The sequence below is a fragment of the Mirounga angustirostris genome, unplaced genomic scaffold (assembly GCF_029215605.1).
Source record: "Mirounga angustirostris isolate CCGP_5_RB_7025 unplaced genomic scaffold, mMirAng1.0.hap1 SCAF_16, whole genome shotgun sequence".
In the NCBI taxonomy this organism is placed as follows: Eukaryota; Metazoa; Chordata; class Mammalia; order Carnivora; family Phocidae; genus Mirounga; species Mirounga angustirostris.
In genome coordinates, this window is record NW_026991724.1 from 49,582,658 (window position 1) to 49,603,488 (window position 20,831).

The following is a 20,831-nucleotide window of genomic DNA, read 5'->3' on the forward strand; positions in this document are numbered from 1 at the left end:
TGGTAAAATTGTACAGAACTGAATACACACAGCCAAGCAAAAATGAATACAAGGGAAACTGGGGATTCTGCCCATGATCACTGGATCCTATCAATGTCTCTACCCTGGTTGTGATTCTGTATTATAGTTCTGCGAGATGTTTACTGAGAAAATCTGGGTAAAGGGTACAGGAGATTTCTCAATTATTTCTTAACAGCTACATGTGAAGCTACAGGTATCTCAAGATAAAGTTTTGTTCTGTTTTTTAAAAAAGCATCAGCCAAGACTTAAGAAGAAATCTTTTGGACCAAATCTTTCCAAAAGTCAGCTGGGCAAAAACTTTATGCACTAAGAATAATCACATGACAGATACACACCCGAACTATTCACTAAAATTGTTATGAAAAGCATAGTCTATTTCATTTGATGGATTAAAGGAAAAGCATAATTGATGTAGGAAACTAAGTTTTTTTTCAGTCTTTATCTTAGGAAATGCACTATAAAAAAAGAAATACAGATAAAGAGCTGAAACATGGTGATGGTTGCACAATATGAATGTACTTCATGCCACTGACCTGCACACTTTTAAAAAATGTTAAAATGGTAAATTTTGTGATATGTGTATATCTTACCACAATGTTTAAAAAATGGAAACATAAAATCCGTAATAGCATGATGTAAAGACACATATACATTGTAGGTTCTTGCCAACGTTTTCCTATGCATACAACATATAGACATGCTCAAAGGAAAAGTTGTGGTCATACACTAAATGGTAACTGTAACCTGCTTTATCTCCTAACACAGGCCAGACGCCCCTGCCCATCCGCAAATCCGTGCTCCCAGTGTCACCATTCCTGTGCATCCCTCCACCTTCCTGCTACAGTCGCGTCTCCCAGGGACGTTTGCAACTATCCGTGTTCACAAAGCCACCATGGAAACACCTTTCCGCGCTCCTGATTTCATCCCAATGACAATACACATGAAAGGCATCCAGGCCTGAACTCAGAGCACACTCCCATTGAGTAGCAGAATCTGCAGCAACAAATCGCTACCTTCACCGACCTGGGGTCTTCAGCTCAAGCACCACGCAGCCTCACAGTGGATTTGGGGACTCCTCCTTGTCTAAACACCCAAGTAGCACCCCTCCACCCCTACCAGGTTCCTGAACCCAGCAAGCCCAAATCATCACGCCTAATAAACACATAAGTATACCAGGATTAGACTCAGGAGGACGCCTTGACTATCTTCAATCTTGTTCTAACCTACAGCCACACCTCATAGGTCACCCCTGCCTCCCCCACCCCACCTCATCACCACCAGACTCCACCTGTGTACAGGATTCCATCCCCAACATACGAAAGCTACACCCAATAGCTGGTGCCTCCACCAGTCTGGGTCTGCAGACCACTTACTAGAAAAAGCCATCACAGATTCATGCCAGGAACATATTTTTGTGCCCACAAACCACCACTCCCTCCACCCCTTCCTTCCACCCATCTGAACATTCTGTGGACTCTCCCACTACACAAGGTACATTGCATTGAGGCCATTTCCCCTGGACAACCTCAGTTAGCCCCTGGACCCACCCGCCTGTCAAGAATGGTGCTTTTCCATACCATTCCCTCCCAAATTCCTTCACATGTGGGCACGTGCACAGCTCCATCCCACTGAGAACTTACATCTCTAACCTGGGTTTCCATCAATGTCAGTTTCACATTTGTCCCCATATCCCAGGCTTGGCCCACAGAGTCTGATGTAATGTCCCTGCCTGCATCTCTGAAGAGAACGGGGGGGGCCTGTCTAGCTGTTTTTCTCTCTGACAGTCTCAGTTTGCAGTCCTTACTGAATTCTGGACTCTTAAACCCAACACCCCAAAAACAAATAATCCAGCTAAAAAATGGGCAGAAGACACGAATAGACATTTTTCCAAAGAAGACATATAGCTGACTAACAGACACAAAAGATGCTCAACATCACTCATCATCAGGGAAATACAAATCAAACTGCAATGAGATACCACCTGTCAGAATGGCTAAAATCAACAACATAGGAAACAACAGATGTTGGCAAGGATGTAGAGAAAAGGGAACCTTCTTACACTGTTGGTGGGAATGCAAACTGGTGCAGCCACTCTGGAAAACAGTATGGAGGTTCCCCAAAAAGTTAAAAATAGAACTACCATATACTAATTTACCCAAAGGATAAAAAATGCTGATTCCAAGAGACACATGCATCCTAATATTTATAGCAGCATTATCAACAATAGCCAAATTATGGAAGAAGTCCAAGTGTCCATTGATTGATGGATGGATAAAGAAGATGTGTATATATATACACACACACACACAATGGAATATTGCTCAGTCATAAAAAAGAATGAAATCTTGCCATTTGCAATGATGTGGATGGAACTAGAAGTGTATTATGCTAAGAAAAATAAATCAGAGAAAGACCAATACCATATGATTTCACTCATGTGTGGACTTTGAGAAATGAAACAGGATCATGAGGGGGGCGGTGGGAAGAGAGAGGCAAACCATAAAACAGACTCTTGAGGACATACTGAGGGTTGCTGGAGGGAAGGTGGGCAGTGGGATGGGTTAAATGGGTGATGGATATTAAGGTGGGCACTTGTGATGAGCACTGAGTGTTACATGTAAGTGAAGAATCATTAAATTCTCCTGAAACTAATATTATACTATATGTTAACTAGAATTAAAAAAAAAACAAAAAACCTTGAAACAAAAAAAAAAAAAAAAGAAAAGAAAATGAAAACACAACATACCAAACTTATGGGATGTAGCTAAAGCTGTACTTATAGGGAAATTTACAGCTGTAAATACCTATATTAAAACAAAAAGAATCTCAAATTAATAATCTAACCTTTTCCTTTAAGACACTGGAATAAGAACAAATTAAAGCAATCAGGAGGAAATGAGATTAGAGCAAATAATGAAATATAGAATAGAATACCATCAGAGAAAAATCAATGACACCAAAAGTAGGTTCTTTGAAAAGATCAACAAAATGTACAAATATTTAGCTAGAGTGACTAAGAAAAAAAAGACTCAAATTACTGAAATCAAAAGTTAAAGAGGGAATATTACTACTGACCTTTCTGATGCAAAAAGGATTATACGGGAATACTATGAACAACTATATGCCAACAAATTAGATAATTAACAAATCCCTAGAAAGACACAAATAATCAGAATTGACTCAAGAATAAATAGAAAATCAGAATAGACTTATGAGAAGAGAATTAATAATTTATTTAAAAGCACAAAGAAAACTCCAGAATTAGTGGCAATTCTTCACAAACTCTTCCAAAAAATATAAGACAAGGAAACACATCCCAATGCATTTATAAGGCCCCTATTGCCATGACACCAAAATCAGGGAATGATACATCTCAAGAAAACTATATGCCAATGTCTTTCATGAATATCGATGCGAACATTCTCAACAAAAGACTAGCGAATAAAAATGTCATGTGTAAATCATGCATCTGATAAGGAGCTTATATCTTGAATACAAAAATAGTGCTTACAACTCAATAATAAAGACAACCGAATTTTAAGACAGGCAAATGAATACACATTTCTTCAAAGAAGAAATACAAATGGACAATGAACTCATTAAAGGATGCTCAGTGTCTTTAGCCTGCAGGGAAATGCAAATCAAAGCCACAAAGAGACACCACCTCACATTCACTAGGATGGCTAGAACAAAAAACACAGATAATAACAAATGTCGTCAAGGATGTAGAAAAATTGTAACCCTTGCACACTGCTGGAGGTGTAAAATGCTTCAGTCACTCTGGAAAACAGGCTGGTTGCTCCTCAGATTTTTAAACATAAAGTTTCCATACACTTGGAAATCCTACTTTATAGGTAGGTACCAGAGAGAAAACATGTTCACACAAAATCTTGTACATGAATGTTCACAGAAACATTATTTATAATAGCCAAAAAGTACAAATAAGCCAATGTCCATTAACTGATGAATGGATAGAGAAAATGTGATATATTCATACAGTGGATTATTATTCAATAATAAAAAGGAATGGAGTTGTGGTACACTCTATAATATGGATAAGCCTTGAAAACATTATGCTAAATGAAAAAATCACATATTATATGATTACATTTATATGAAATGTCCAGAATAGGCAGAGCCTTAGAGACAGAGAGATTATTGGTTACCTAGGGCTGAGGGTGGGGGTAAATGTTGGACACAAGGTGAGAAGTGACTGCTAATGTTTACAGGGTTTCTTTTGGGAGTGATAAAAATGTTCTAAACTTGATTGTTGTGATGGTGCACAACTATGTGAATACACACAAAACAACCAAATTGTGCACTTTTTATCTTATTTTATTTAAATTTAATTAATTAACATATAGTGTATCATTAGTTTCAGAGGTAGAGTTCAGTGATTCATCACCAGTGCTCATTACATCACATGCCCTCCTTAATGCCCGTCACCCACTTACCCCAACCCCCCAACCCCCTCCCCTCCAGCAACCCTCAGTTTGTTTCCTATAGTTAAGAGTCTCTTAAGGTTTGTCTCCCTCACTGGTTTCATCTTGTTTTATTTTTTCCTCTCTTCCCCTCTGACTTGGTAGATATGGCCAGTAAGTACATCATGCTGGTCAGTGATTTGGCCACATCTTTGAATAAAAGGACAATAATGCAGAGTGGCTGGAAGGCCATGCCTATGTCCAAGTGAGACATGATTTCAGTGTGGGAACCCAGGGGGATATCTGAGAGTCATTGCTGTGAAGAGGGGAGACATTTGGAGAGACCTAGTGAGGTCTGTGAGTTAGGAAGTGGTTCCTGTGGGTGATGGGCTGACTGTCCCATAAATCTGGGGATGATGGGAGAGTAGCTAGGTGACTTGGGAGAGTAGATAACACAGGAGATTCTCTGAGCACTGGAGGTGAAGTGATAAGGGACATGGGGGAGGAACCCAGTGAGGTCCATGAGTTAGTAAAGTGTTTCCTGTGGGTAACAGGCTGACTCTCACAGAAATCTGGAGATGGTTGGAGAGTAGCTAGTGACTTGGGAGATTCTCTAAGTGACGTGGGTGAAGTGCTTGGTGATGAAAGTAAGAAGATACAGTATATTGTTGGTAGATATGATGACTCCGAAGAAGCCCCAGAAGACAGAGCAGACCCCAGTGGCTTTGGTAATTGTCTGGCATCTTTGGAGAGGGCAATGTGAAGTGGAATGTGGGTAATGATGGGGGTGAATTTGGTGAACTTCTGGGGGAGGATGGTACATAGACCAGCGACCCCAGGGAGGAGTTTCACATTATGGATGTGTTCCTGGTAGAGGGGAATGAGAAGCTGCCTGAGGTTGGCATGTAGTTTGCAGTGTCTGGGCTGAGGGACCCTTCAGAGGAGCCAGATCCACTCTCCTCAGATGCAATCACGACTGCAGCTCCCATCCTGCTCCTTCTCTGACCCCAGAAATGGAGAGTAGCGGTGTGTGTGCGTGTTGCGGGGGGTGGTGGGGGTGCCCTCTGAACAAACGCGAGAATAAACGAAGGAAACACACAGACAGACTTACTTATGAAGTGTTCGGTCCTGTCCTCTGAATTGGATTCCACGCAGGTAGAACTCTGGAAGAAACGAGCGCAGGGAGCTCGGGCAGACCGCTCTGAACACCGCTCTCCTGGGGAAGATCTGAGCGGAGAAAGACCGGGGCGAGCTTTAATACCAGTGGGCGGGGCCTGGGCGGGGCCTGGGCGGGGCTTTACACCTGCGCCCGCACATCACTTCCAGCGACCAGGCTCTGCCCAGCAGAAACTTGATGTCATGTTTAAAGTTTTGTTGTTTTTTTTTAAAAGATTTTATTTATTTATTTATTTGCGAGAGAGACAATGAGAGACAGAGAGCATGAGAGGGAGGAGGGTCAGAGGGAGAAGCAGACTCTCTGCCGAGCAGGGAGCCCGACGTGGGACTCGATCCCCAGGACTCCGGGATCATGACCTGAGCCGAAGGCGGTCGCTTAACCGACTGAGCCACCCAGGCGCCCAGGCATGTTTAAAGTTTGAGACAAACTTTGATTTGATTTGATTTCATGTTTACAGTTTGAAACAATTTTTTTTTTAAGATTTTTTTTTATTTATTTATTTGACAGAGAGAGACACAGCGAGAGAGGGAACACAAGAGGGGGAGTGGGAGAGGAAGAAACAGGCTTCCCGCCAATTAGGGAGCCCGATGCGGGGCTCGATCCCAGGACCCGGGATCATGACCTGAGCCGAAGGCAGTCGCTTAACCGACTGAGCCACCCAGGCGCCCAGTTTGGAAAAATTTAAGGTAAGAACTTAGAACTTTTGTGAGCCAAATATAAATTAACTCCATTTAAACATTTAAAACCATTCTAGCGCTGTGATTCTGATTGTGAGCCTGGACCAAAGGCATTGTTGCAAACCCTCAAACCCCAGCCAAGATCTGCTGAATCAGAAACCCTGGGGTCGGGTTTCTGGGAACTCAGAAATCTGTGTTATAAGAAACCCACCCTCCTGATATTGATGCATGGCAAAGTTTGAGAACCACCTGTGTGAGGGAAAATAAATTTTGTTTTTTAAAGTTAAGATACATTTGTAAAAATAAAATTCTTATCTGGGGAAATAGGAGCTAGGTGGGTAGGGATTGATTGCATTTGGTGATTAGGTTAGGAATTTGAATCAGTGGTTCCAGATAATCAGATCCTCTAATTCATTGTTTAAATTATATGAAATTGTTTAAATTGTTTAAGTTATGCTAATTACTGAGAATTGCAATGCTCAAGTGTGCCAGATAAGTGATTTTTTTAAAAAAGATTTATTTATTTATTTATTTATTTATTTATTTGAGAGAGAGAGAGCGCAGGGGGGCTGATTCCAGGACCGTGAAATCATGACCTGAGCCAAAATCAAGAGTCTGCTGCATAACCAGCTAAGCCACCCAGGTACCCTGTGACAGCTAAGTGATTTTATGTAAAGGTTCACATCAGAATGTAAATCTTATTTTCCACCCTCATTTGCTTGTGGGCTCATTCAGGGTCAACCCCTCCTGTTCCTTGGGTTGGTGTCTCAATTCCAAAGACTTTCAGAGACATTAAGGGGGAGAAGGAGGTTATGTCTGAAACTCTTCCACCATCCATCACCTTGTTAAAGAAATATCAACATTTGTTTTATTCTTTCATTATAATTATTTTCCAAGCTTCCTGAAATGAATTATAAGACTTTAATTTCTGCTTCTCTGTTTAACATATAGGATAAATGTTGGTGACGTCCCATGATCTGCTGTCATTCTATTTTAAATTTGATGAATTTTCTCATTTCTTTTTTTTTTTTTTTTAGATTTTATTTATTTATTTGACAGAGACACAGCAAGAGAGGGAACACAAGCAGGGGGAGTGGGAGAGGGAGAAGCAGGCTTCCTGCGGAGCAGGGAGCGCAATGCGGGGCTCCATCCCAGGACCCTGGAATCATGACCCGAACCAAAGGCAGATGCCCAACGACTGAGCCACCCAGGCGCCCCGAATTTTCTCATTTCTTTTAACCCTAGATCACAGCTGATATTTTTAATCTTTATTTATTGTGTCAAATCCAACTTATGAACCATGAAACTTTTTAAAGATATTGGAAACATTCTTTTTGCTTAGTAAATGATTCCTTTTACATCAATAGGCATTTATAAAGATGTCCATCACTTTTATATAACATTCAACACGTTAAATCAGGATCTCTAATAGTCAACCACATAATTCCTTCCTTTACATGATACATATAACGAGTATGAGGTCAGTTAAAATATCCCCCCTGAGCATCTGTTTCTCTTTACCCCCTTTGTGCTTCCTGGAGATAGGGCACAGGGGGCCAGACAGACTTGGAACTTTGTTCAACCCAGATCCATCTCTACAATGTGGCAGAAACTGATCCAAGTTCATTTCAAAACATGACCCTCTTTTATGTTTTCCAGTACTAATGACAATATCTTCATCTTTTCCTAACTTTCAATATTTTTCTGTGATTTGGGGGTGCAGGGGGATTATTTAAATACTTGGGATTAAAATCATAGATTATACTGCATATTTGTGAAAGACAGCCCCGGGCTATGTGATTGTGTCCCTGCTCCCGACCAGACCATTATTTTCAGAATTCAGCAACCCTGCGTCTACTTACTCTACTCAGACGTCTACTTTGCAGTGGTTGCGATCTCTGCCTGATCATGTCAGGTGATACGTGGGTTTCAAATCCCGAGTTGCATATTTTGAAGATTTCTCCAGGCATTCTGATGCGTCTTCCTAGGAGAATGTTCTCTTCTGATTAAAGCTACTAGACCACAGAGAATGTGGCAGAACAGGGATAGGGATAAAACCTGGGAATTATAATTGAATGTGGCAGACACGAGGCCATTTGGGTCCTGTTCTACCAGGAGCAGAAGGTAATTTTTGGCCAAGGGGGAAATAACAGCTCCACAGAGGAAATTTTTTGTTTGTTTCTCTGTTAAGCGGAGTAACAGATTTTTATCCCATAGACATGTAGGATCCGATGTCAGTTGTTGGTCAGACAATCCATTACAAACTCTTTGTAAAACATTTTATCTAATTTTATTTTAAAGACTTTATTTATTTGTGTGAGAGAGAGAGAGAGCACACAAGCAGGGAGAAGCAGAGGCAGAGGGAGAAGCAGGCTCCCAGCTGAGCAAGGAGCCTGATGTGGGACTCGATCCCAGGACCCTGGATCATGACCTGAGCTGACAGCAGATGCTGAACTGACTGAGGCACCCAGCATCCCTTTGTAAAACATTTTAAATGTCTTCATGATATTTCTATCACGGATAAGCCAAATTTTTCTATCCATTTTGCTAATGTTGACATTTCCTTTTTTCTTTACCAATTTTTCATTATTACATTGTATTGATGCTCCATGGGCATTTATCCTTGTCAAGAGAAATGACTGGAGCAAAGGATCTAAGTATCTGAGTGGCTCTTGATTATATTGTTAGATTACTTTCTAGGAAGGCTTTCTCATCTTCCGTTCTTTTAGCAGCATGAATGGAAGTGTGGGTCTTACCAAACCGCGCCTTCTGTACCTCCATCTCTGGAATTGGACTACACAATTTTAAAAAACCCTTCTTTTTAATTTGATATCACAAATGAGGTTAAACCTTATTTTCATACATCTTATCACTGAGTCAGTTTTGTGTGTGTATATGTGTATATGTGTTTGAGGAAGGTGGATAGGTGATATTTTCATTGTAGAAAATGGTGTCAAGAAAAGCCTTTTGGACTCATCTCTGAAGCAAAACTTTGCTGGAGAGTCATCTTTGGTGATCATACAAGACAGGTTCTGGCCCCACCTGTTGAAGGTCCTCAAAGGGCTGATTTTGGAGTGCCTGGGTGGCTCAGGGACTGACTCTGTTTTAGCTCAGCTCATCATCTCAGGATCATGAGATCCAGCCTCACATCAGGCTCTGCATTCAGTGCAGTCTGCTTAGGATTCTCTCTCTCTCTCCCGCTGTGCCTCTCCCCACCCTGCTTGCCCGCATCCACGCTCTCTTTCTAAGACAAATAAGATAAAAACAGAGAGGGAGGCAAACCATGAGACCCTTAACTATAGGAAACAACCTGAGGGTTGCTGGAGGGGAGGTAGGTAGGGGGATGGGATAACTGGGTGATGGGCATTGAGGAGAGCATGTGATGTAATGAGCACTGGGTGTTATATGCCACTGATGAATCACTAAATTCTATCCCTGAAACTAATAATACACTATATGTTAACTAAAGTGAGTTTAAATACAAAATCCTAAAAATAAATAAAATCTTAAAAAGGGGGGGGTAATTTTTCTCTCCAGTTCCTGGGGTGTCGGCTAGATGCCCTCATTTACTCTACCCAGTAGATATTAAGGACAAAAATTATGGAGCAAGGAGACCTTGAGATGGGAGATTCATTTTTAAGTTGCTTTCATTAGTAAGTTTCAGCATCGTGATTACAGTGGATCTAGGAGGCATTGCAAATAGCCCTACTGATTTATTTAGATGAACAGATACAATTCTTTATAAAAATGCCCAGTCTTTTCCCCTCCCCAGGAATAACATGGATCTTTTCGGAAAATTAAATGTTTTTATCAATGCTGTGGTGACCTGGATTCAAAGGGTGCAAACTTTGCCAGTAAAATTACACCGAGAGTCAGCTGGCTGACTGGGAAGAGATGCTAACCACATATGCTCCAACCCAGGATGGGGTAGTAGAAAATCAATTATCGTCTCATTTGTTCCAGAGGGGTGGTAGATGGGGTACTGTTTTCCTCGAGAGGAAGTAAACCCATATTTCAGTCAGGTTCTTGCATATCTGGCTGGGTGATATGAGGTCCTCCAACCTTGAACAATGGGAGCAACTGTTAGAAGCAGGGGGATTAAGGAAACCATTCTGGAAAGAGAAATATCAACTGGAATCCCATTTAGATATTTGGTTCCTAAGTCCATATATCTAATGTGTACTTTAGAGTTGGCGTTTGTATTTCTCCCCTTTATAGCTTATCTCCTGGATGATTAATCCACACTTTGCCTTCCCCACTCCCCACCTCCATGTGATGAGATGGGCCAATAATTAAAACCTTTTTTTCTTGTTTTCTTCCTAAGCTTTAACCAAGAGCAAATAAGGGCTCTTGCTGAAGGTGAACTGCCAGTAATTCCAACCATTTTTTGAAAATCTTGTCCCTTCAGTGATAAATATGACCAAATATACCTGAGGTTGGGCCCATTTATTAATGGTTTTTATATGTTCTTACACAGCCCGTGGGCCTATCCACCAGAGAGGCAAGTAATAAAAATGCCAACTTCTGAGTGTCAGTGAGAGGCCTGAGCTGGAATTTTAGATGTGAGATCAAACAGTTTCCAGGTCATCAGTCTAGTGAAGGTTCTGTTTCCTGTATGGACCTACATTAAGCCTTTTTTATCATTCGTCCAAAACTTTGATGTTGACCAACACTTGCCTGCAGGAAATTTGGACTGATCAACATAAAACATCTTTCGTGAAGACTATTATAAGTTTGGTCCTGTCATGGACTGAATGTTTATGTTCCCCACCACCACCACCACCCAAATTCTAAGGTTGAAATCCTAACCCCCAATGTGATGGTATTAGGAGATGGGAGCCTTTGGGCCATGATTAGTTCATGAGGGTGAATTCGCCACAAATGGGATTAGTGCCCTTATAGAAGAGATTCCAGAGACCCCTCTTGTCCTTCTGCCATATGAAAACACAGCAAGAAAATGACCGCCTGTGAACCAGGAAGTGAGTCCTCACCAGTCACTGAATCTGCTGGTGCTTTCCTCTTACTGTTTAAACCATCCAGTCTACAGTATTTTTGTTACACCAGCCTAAACGGACTAAGGTAGTGCCTTGCTTAGGCACTCCCATATAGACCTACCTTGGTCTAGTGGTCCGTGACTAATGGTTTCTCAATGCTTGGTGTTCCTGCCTGGCTGGTAGGCATTCCACTTGGGTTAGGGGTCCCTATAGCCTCTGTAACACCACCAAAGTGTCTCTGAACATGTTTTTACCTATTATCCACAAGATATTACAAGCCCATTTCTATTTTTCTGCCTTAAGCTAAGTTACTCACCGAGTCCTTGTTCTACATCACTGCTGCAGGATTGCTGGTTCCACGGGATAAATGTGTAACCCAAGAAGCTGTGCAGCCTTTCATAGTGTTAATGCTGCTGATTCCAATTTAACGCCAGTTTTAACCTAGTCTCCATCTCCTACTTAAACATTTGTATTCTAGTTCAGTGTTTTCTGACCAATTTGAATGTCTCGTGAAAACAAATCCACAATTTTAGCTTCATTTAAAGCTAGAGACTTTAGTTTTCCTTTTATTAAAAAAATACAACTGGATTTGATCCAGGAATAACAGAAAACAATACCCCCCCACACACACAGTAGTCATCCCCTCTTCCCATTTTGGCAGAGAAGTCATAATTGGATGCTCATACACAGGTGGAAGCTGCACTACACGGGGATCTGTGGTGACTGGGTATCCAACTTCTTGGGAGCACATCTTGGAATTGGCTGTATTGTATACAGGTCGAGATAACAAATGCTATCAGCAACACCTAAAATCTATCCACCAGATTACAAAAAGAGATTTCAACTCCCTCTACCCCAGGGCAACATAAATACTAAAGCAGAGAGTACACCTAGTATCAGTGGTGGAATCCCGATACAATTAGTAGAGAAGAGTAATATCAGAGAATACAAATAAACGGCTTTGGTATTTTATCAGAAAAATATCCTTTGGCTTTTCTACAGGTTTGGTTCTTTTTTTTTTTTTTATTTGAAGAGAAAGACACAGTGAGAGAGGGAACACAAGCAGGGGGAGGGGGAGAGGGAGAAGCAGGCCTCCCGCGGAGCAGGGAGCCCGATGCGGGGCTCGATCCCAGGACCCCGGGATCATGACCTGAGCCGAAGGCAGCTGCTTAATGACTGAGCCACCCAGGCGCCCCGGTTTGGTTCTTTTTTAACCTAATCCCCGCTACTAAAATTTCAGCGCATTCCACTTATGATCATATCACATATTATTACTATTTTACATTGTATCATGACAGGTGGTGACTACACTTATGATGAGCATTGAATTGAATAATGCATAGAATTGTCTAATCAATATGCTATACACCTGAAACTAATGTAACATTGTATGTTAATTATACTTCCATTTAAAAAATAGCAAATACAGGTTACTGGCCTGTCCTTAAGGTTTTTCAAAAGTACAGAAAAATCATGTACTTACACCCATAGAAAGTTCCAGCCTGCCACAAAATGTCCCATAGGAGTAGCGTGGTCCTTGTCGGTTCAGAAAGTGAGTAATGGTGGAGAAAAATGTGGACAAACCAAATAGAAAACAAGAGGGAGAGTTTATGGTCAGAAGATTCAGGAACCTGTCTGATCTGCAATGAACCAAAGGCAGAGGTATCAACTATCCAGACCTGAACAAACACGGTCAGAGAATGAACTTGTAGAACCTGGGCAAGAAAAAGGAACAACATCCAAGCAAATATCCAAATTTCAAGAACTTGATCCAACATCTAAATTCAAGGAATGCTCCCTGAAGGACTGAGGAAATGATCGCAAAGACTGTCATGACCTCAGAATGAACATTCATTCAATAGAACATAAAAGTTGTTAAAGAGTCCAGACAGGTGATATTAGTACAGAAAGGTTTATCAATCACTAACCCATTTCCACCTAAATACCATCCTCAGTGGACCACAAATCAATACCACATTGGCGAGAAGACAGAAAATCCAACTTTACTGTTTCAACATGAACATCCGCTTGGCAAATGCCAAAATCGATGTTTTAAATGGAACAGTACTTTTTTTTTTTAATATATGTATTTTTTAAAGATTTTATTTATTTATTTGACAGAGAGAGACACAGCGAGAGAGGGAATATAAAGCAGGGGAAGTGGGAGAGGGAGAAGCAGGCTTCCCGCTGAGCAGGGAGCCCGATGCGGGGCTCGATCCCAGGACCCTGGAATCATGACCTGAGCCGAAGGCAGACGCTTAACGACTGAGCCACCCAGGCGCCCGGGAACAGTACTATTTTTACAGCAAAATCTATAAAATTCACTAATTCTGTTACACCTCAAGCTAATCCAAGTAAGGATTAAATTAACCTAAGCAGTAAAAACTGTCTGTCACTGACTTGTTCCTAGTTTTACAAAAAAGTTTTAAGAGCTTTTGAATCTTTACTGGCAACAACCAAAGTTACTTAATATTAGCTTGCTAATTTGACCTGGTTTTATGATCTCTCCCCCTTTCTCATGCCCAGCATCTGAACTCTTTTTACATGACAATTTTTTCACTAGAAAACAAATGGACATCACCCAGAGATCCCAGACTTAGAAGTGGATGTAATGATGTGAATCTCTGTGTTATCCCTACATGGGGAAGACAGTGATTTGTCTTTGATTTTGAGAGATAGCTGTATTATGTTACAGGGGAGGCTCTATATACATATTTAAATCAAAGTACAGAAGGTGAAGAAAATGTTGACTTATGGGTTAGGCAGAAGAGAGGGCTATACTGGAAATTTTCCTTGCTGCTGCTTTGCAAATGAATAAAATTCTACAAATGACGGATTCTCTACTTAATTAGTATGAGTGGAAGGTCAAGTTCACCTACCACTACAAGCTCCAGGAAATACAAGGGCTAGTGCCTCTGAATTCTTAAACTACCACGTAGCACAGCTTAGGATCCACCAGACCTAGGCACTCACCTCAGACTTGGAATCAAAATAAATCAATGTAGAGATATACTAAGAAAATTAAGAAACTTTGGGAACGTTAAGGAACTCTCATAGGGCTCCACAGCATAAGTCTGGCAATCGTTTCTATAAATCCCTGAACATGATCTTACCGCTTCTTGCCAATTCTTGGACTCACCTAATATCCTTTCAATAAACTCCTTTTTCTGAATCAACTGGCTAACGTTGGCGCACGTGCTTCCCAACTAAGAACCCAGGTTGCTACAATTTGTAAAGAATAATGTGTTATTCACTGATGTGATCCGTTGAGTCTTCTACAGTCAAACAGTCCGGGGGCAACCTCTGTCAACAAACTGGAAAAAAATACTTATTTTTCAGGATAAAGTTCTAAAGGCATAGGTAATTTAACTGGTCTTGTCAGGTATGTTAAGTAAGACACACAGAATAGATGCTACTGATTGAGCGCAAAATCCAAATGAAATTTAAAAATACAAAAGTGTATCTGAAAACAGTATTTAAAAATCTGGATCTCCCCTCTCCTAGCTGAAATCTCGCTCTCAAAAACAAAAAACAAAAAACACATTTATCTTTTCCAGCCTAGAAGTAAGCTGAAACATCAAACCACAAAATGAGGTGGGGAGAGTACAAAAGCAGTAGAAGCCGAGCAGGAGTGTGAGAGGACACATAACTAGTTAACACTGGTATATGGTATATTTCAAAGTTGCTAGAGAGTAAATCTTAAGGGTTCTCATCAGGAGGGAAAACAAAAAACCCCATGGTTCTGTCTCTACATGAGATGATGAATGTTAACTGTGATAATCATTTCACAATATATGTAAATCAAGTCATGCTGTGTACCCTAAACTTACACAGTGCAGTATGTCAACTGTATCTCAGTAACGCTGGGGAAGTGAAAAATTGGTTCTAGGAGAGTATTTCCTAACATCTAGGTATTTTGGTCACTTTTCATTTATTTCTAATTTTACTGGAGTATGGTGAAAGAAATTTGGCTTGTAAAATCACTATAAATTCTTCCATGGCAAAGTACAGCTTTATTTTTGTGGATTTTACACAGACAAAAAATTTTTATGCAAGGGACATATGTAATTAAATCAAGCTATTGAGTCCCCTTTTTAACCTTAAATTTTAGGTTCAGAAGTTTAATTACATATTTTGGCATGCTGTCACATGCCTTAAACTTATTATTGATAATAATTTCAATCAATAATCAATAAAAATTGATGATAATTTTTGGTCGACTATCTTTAAGAGTATTTTTCCTACAAGGGAAATTATTGAGCAAATAATATAAATTAACATTTTTGTTTATTAATTGAATCTTTTTTTTTTAAAGATTTTATTTATTTATTTGAGAGAGAGAGAATGAGAGAGAGCAAGCACATGAGAGGGGGGAGGGTCAGAGGGAGAAGGAGACTCCCTGCTGAGCAGGGAGCCCGATGCGGGACTTGATCCAGGGACTGAAGGATCATGACCTGAGCCGAAGGCAGTCGCTTAACCAACTGAGCCACCCAGGCGCCCTAATTGAATCTATCTTATTTCAATGCACTTGGCAATCCTTAATCCCCACTCAGAAACTGATATAATACTTATGACGTAGTCCACACAGACTTACATATTCAAGCTGGCCAGAAATACACACACACATACACACTTCAAAAATTTTGCAGTTTTAAAAATTTCACTTTCAATGAAATATTTTCAATGTTTACTGAAGAGATTACTTTGCAATAAATCAGTTCCCAAACTTGAAAATATTCAGAGCCCTCATTCTTCGCCCAGTTGGCTTTACACTCATTTGTACAATCATGGCTTCGTGCCTTCAAAGTAAGATTCAAGATGCCCAATGAAAATCATCCTAGCACTGGTATTGTTGGGTTTTCTTTTGAAGATTTTATTTAATTTGACAGAGAGAGACAGTGAGAGAGGGAACACAAGGAGGAGGAGTGGGAGAGGGAGACGCAGGCTTCCCACTGAGCAGGGAGCCTGATGTGGGGCTTGATCCCAGGACCTTGGGATCATGACCTGAGCCGAAGGCAGATGCTTAACGACTGAGCCACCCAGGCTCCCCACTGGTATTGGTTTTATCTATAATTTGGGGGGGCGCGGAGAAGAAGCCTATTCAGGTCCCGTTGCTAAATTAGGACTTTTCACCATTTTATATCCTCCCCAAAAGACAATGCACGGAGAACCCTGCTATTCCTCTGTGCATTCATCGACTGACTGAAGAGGTCTCAGGGTATGTGCGGAGCTAGTTTTCAGCCATCAATAACTGTTCCCCAGAAATTCGATCACTTCCATGTGTGCTGTACTCTGGCTTAATCCTCAGAGAGATGGCTCCTCTTAGGGTCATCTCATGGGGACAGAATTTTACTGAGGGTGACCACTATCAGATGTCACTTTGGGTTTCTCTTTCTTCCTCCAGGGAATTCATCTCTGTTCTCTGGTCTCCCATTTCAGCTCTCAGCTTACTTTTTATTACCTCTCTAGGATCAGAGGTTTCAGGTACGTGATAATCCATAGGATTAGAATTTATGATTTAGGGGCAAAGGCCAGAAAGACATATGAACCACATCTTAGAAACTAACAAATAGCTACAAATCTTACCTAAAATCATTCTTGCAAGCTTAATTTAGGTGATAAGCACTTAGCCATGACAATGCTCTCTCATTCAGAAAACTCTCACATTAGGAAACATATTCCAGAGGGGAAAAAAAGACAAGACTACATGGGGGGAAGGCAGACCCTTAAAAATAGAGCTCCTTTATACTGCTTTGGAAATATAAAAAATATGCCCTCTACACAGCCTGCATATTCTCAGTCCCTCATATAGAACCCTTCTGGCCTAAATTTCAAGTTCCCCATTCTCAGGGAAATATTTTCAATGAGGAAAATCCCTGGGAATCCAAGTCTGAAGGAGTGACCTACTCAAACTAATCCAAATGGAAATTTCAGAACCCTGAGGGATCTCTTTTATCTAGCAACCTAGTCTTTCCTAAATGGTCAAAGATGGAAATCTTTGGTTTACTTTTTGTTTCTGACTAGTTTTTACTTCTCATATTACTTACTATAGTAAAACAGCACACATTCCAAAAGAGAAAGCCAGGCATAAACCTAAAAACCAAATAGATACACCCAGAAACCCTTTCAATTCTGATCCATACACAAGTATCACAATGGTTCTGGAAATTGCTGTTCTATACTCTTGGCCTGCATTTTTTTTTTTTTCACTTCAAATCATAGCCATTTTCCTAATCTTTATGAAATTTTCACATAGAAAGTGCTGAATAAAATAGATTACAAAGTACCTACTGGGGAAATCATGTCATAAAATGGTACTGAAATACCGTTTTCCAGCCTAGGTTCCAATAACTATAGCAATTTTCCAATCTTCTCAACAAGCCCATCAGTGTTTGCATTCTCACTCTTTATTGTTAAAGAGGTCTACCTCACTTGCAATCACTCCACAGTAAGTTGTCCACTTAATGGTAATTTCCTCAGATTCAGGTCAGAGTGCTTTCTGCAAGGAAAAGTGCCAATATTTATTAGTTATGTGGCAATGTGTCATAAGGGCCAAGTTTGATTTTTTAATACAAAATTGTTGCAGTAAAATATGTGATTCATTGTTTTTCTTTCTTCTCCAGAATGAACTTCCAGATACACAATAACAGAAGGTTGACATTTGAAAGAAAAAAAAAAAGAAAGAAAAGAAAAGAAAGAAGGAAGGAAGGAGAAAGAAATGCAAGAAAAAGGAAAAGAAAAAAAAAAGAAATATACTCTGGCTGAAAGATTTCCAAACTAGTTACACTCATAGGGTTTCTCCTCAGTGTGAGTTGCCTGATGCCTAATAAGTTTAGAACTATTAATGAAAGCTTTCCCACACTGATTACATGTAAAGGGCTTTTCTCCAGTATGAGTTCTTTGATGTACAATAAGTCGAGCACTCAAGCTGAATGTTTTCCCACACTGATTACATTCATAGGGTTTTTCTCCAGTATGAGTTCTTTGATGTTGAGTAAGGCATGAACTCTGCCTGAAGGACTTCCCACACTGATTGCACTCATAGGGCTTTTCTCCAGTATGAGTTCTCTGATGCACAACAAGAACATAACTCTGGCTAAAGGACTTCCCACACTGGTTACATTCATAGGGTTTTTCTCCAGTATGAGTTCTCTGATGCATAACAAGGTGAGAACTGCGGTTGAAAGATTTTCCACACTCATTACATTCATAGGGTTTCTCTCCAGTATGAGTTCTCTGATGTGCAACAAGCTGAGAGCTCCAGCTGAAGGATTTTCCACACTGATTACATTCAAAGGGTTTTTCTCCTGTGTGAGTTCTCTGATGGGCGACAAGTTTGTAACTCTGACTAAAGGACTTTCCACACTGATTGCACTCGTAGGGCTTCTCTCCAGTATGAATTCTTTGATGTGCAATAAGTTTATAGCTCTGGATAAAGGATTTCCCACATTGATTGCATTCATAGGGCTTCTCTCCGGTGTGAGTTCTTTGATGGGCAATAAGTTTGTAGCTCTGCCTGAAGGACTTCCCACACTGATTGCACTCATAGGGCTTCTCTCCAGTATGAGTTCTCTGATGCACCACAAGAACATAGCTCTGGCTAAAAGATTTCCCACACTGATTACATCTGTAAGGTTTCTCTCCAGTATGAGTTCTCTGGTGAGAAACAAGGTGAGAACTCCGGCTGAAGGATTTCCCACACTCGTTACATTCATAAGGTTTCTCCCCAGTGTGAGTTCTCTGATGTGCAACAAGATGAGAGCTCCAGCTGAAGGATTTCCCACACTGATTACATTCAAAGGGTTTCTCTTCAGAATGGTTTCTCATGTTTTGAGCAAGGGATGAACTCTGGGAGGTTTGACTACAGTTATATTGACTCTCTTCAACAGGTATTCTCTGTTGTTCATTACGGGATATACTGTGGTTCAAAACTTGCCCACATTCCTTAAAATCTAAGGATCTTCCTCTTGCATGTATTTTCTGATGTATATTTAGGGGTACATCATGGCTAAAAGATTGAATACTGTCACTAAATCCATAGGATTTATCTTCTGTTTGAGTTCTTGTAAACTGAATAAGGTGAATGTTCTGGTGAGGGTTTCCACATTCATTATTCTCACAGAGTTTCTCACTGTCATTAATCATCTCATGAGTGTTTACAATGGAATTATAATGCAATTTTTTAACATGTGAGGCATGTTTATGAAGATGGTTTCTTATGGGTATCATCTGGGGTGAAAGAAGACTGGAATTCAGACCACTCTTCTCAAGTTCATCACTTTTATGGACTCTCTCATAAGTAATCGCTTTCCTGTGAGTAAATGCCATTTCTTTCAAAAGTCTCTCTTGTTTTTCCTGTTGCTTTTCCAACTGGCCCTTACAATCCTGAACTTCTTCACATGAAGATAACCAAGGATCATCTCTTGTCAACCTTTCTAACTTTACTCCACGGGATGGTTCATCATCAAAAATGTTCTGCTTTGATGTTGATTCTCTTCTTCCAAGTGCCATTGCCAAGTCTAGAAGAAAGCAAAATAAAACATTCTAGCCAAAGAATGTTAGAGCTGGAATACTGGGAAAGAAGCTGACAAACAAATATGCAGAATATATATGGATTTGTTTTCAGCTATGGACCTATAACCTGGATTAAGAAAACAGAAGGGTGGGATGAAGCAGTAAGCAGAAAAGTACACAGCCCAACAATATAACAATATTAAAATTCACTGTTTCTGAATAAAAAGACTTTAGATGCCAAATATCTCCATATTCCATATTAAGATCACGTGTGCAGAATCTACAGAATAACAAAACAATTTTGCAAGTCTTAGCAAAAACACCAGAGTCCTTTCTACCCTCTTTAGTGCTAGATACATGTAGAGAACAGTATCTACATTTCTAGGAATTTCTGGAGCCATGTGTCAGTTAGACATGGGCAAACTACTTTGTGAACCAAGAAAAAGAATATCCCAGGTCCCCTAAATACCTTAGCAGTTTTAAGGCCTGATGGATTCCTATGGTTCCAAGTGAGAGAGAACGGAGATTAGTTCAGAAGCAGAAGCCTGTGTGGCTACTAGGTCAAGCACAGAGAGTACATCTGGGAAAAGTGGCAATGTATACAGTCCATTAGGAGTGGGAGATGGAGAAATATGTAGTATGCCCTATGGGGATTTCTGAAATTAACCTTCAATACCTGTATGATTCCTAAGTGTCTGTTTCTCACCTGGATATGTATGTTGGGAAATGTTAATACTCATCCCCTTGCTCCCACAAGGAGATTGCATCTGGTTTGAAAAGCTGATAGGGACCAATATAGGACTTGGGGTGTTTGGGCTGGGGACAAAAGAAAATCACTGCAGAATTTGGTCCCAGTCTTTGGACTTTAGGAACTATGAAGACTGAACAAGCTCAAACCCAAGAAGCTGTACCTTTGCTACTCTACAAATTAAAATTAAATCTTCACTGGGGAATAAAAAGGACACATGTAATCTATGTGTGGTCAAAATCATCCTGACCTCTGAACTCCACAGCTCTTAATCAACTG

At 40.3% G+C, this 20,831-nt stretch overlaps 1 protein-coding gene across 5 annotated transcripts in view; it reads right to left on the minus strand.

Annotated features, from left to right (window-relative positions):
- Positions 1–7,303: 7,303 nt before the first annotated feature.
- ZNF180 (zinc finger protein 180) overlaps positions 7,304–20,831 on the minus strand; it is a 28,078-nt gene continuing 14,550 nt past the window's right edge. For all 5 annotated transcript variants that reach the window (XM_064580445.1, XM_054511454.2, XM_064580446.1 and 2 more), the window contains one exon: positions 7,304–19,809. In XM_064580445.1, the coding sequence (XP_064436515.1) occupies positions 18,068–19,809 (1,742 nt within the window). In that variant the 3' untranslated portion in view covers positions 7,304–18,067. The remainder of the gene's footprint in view (positions 19,810–20,831) is intronic.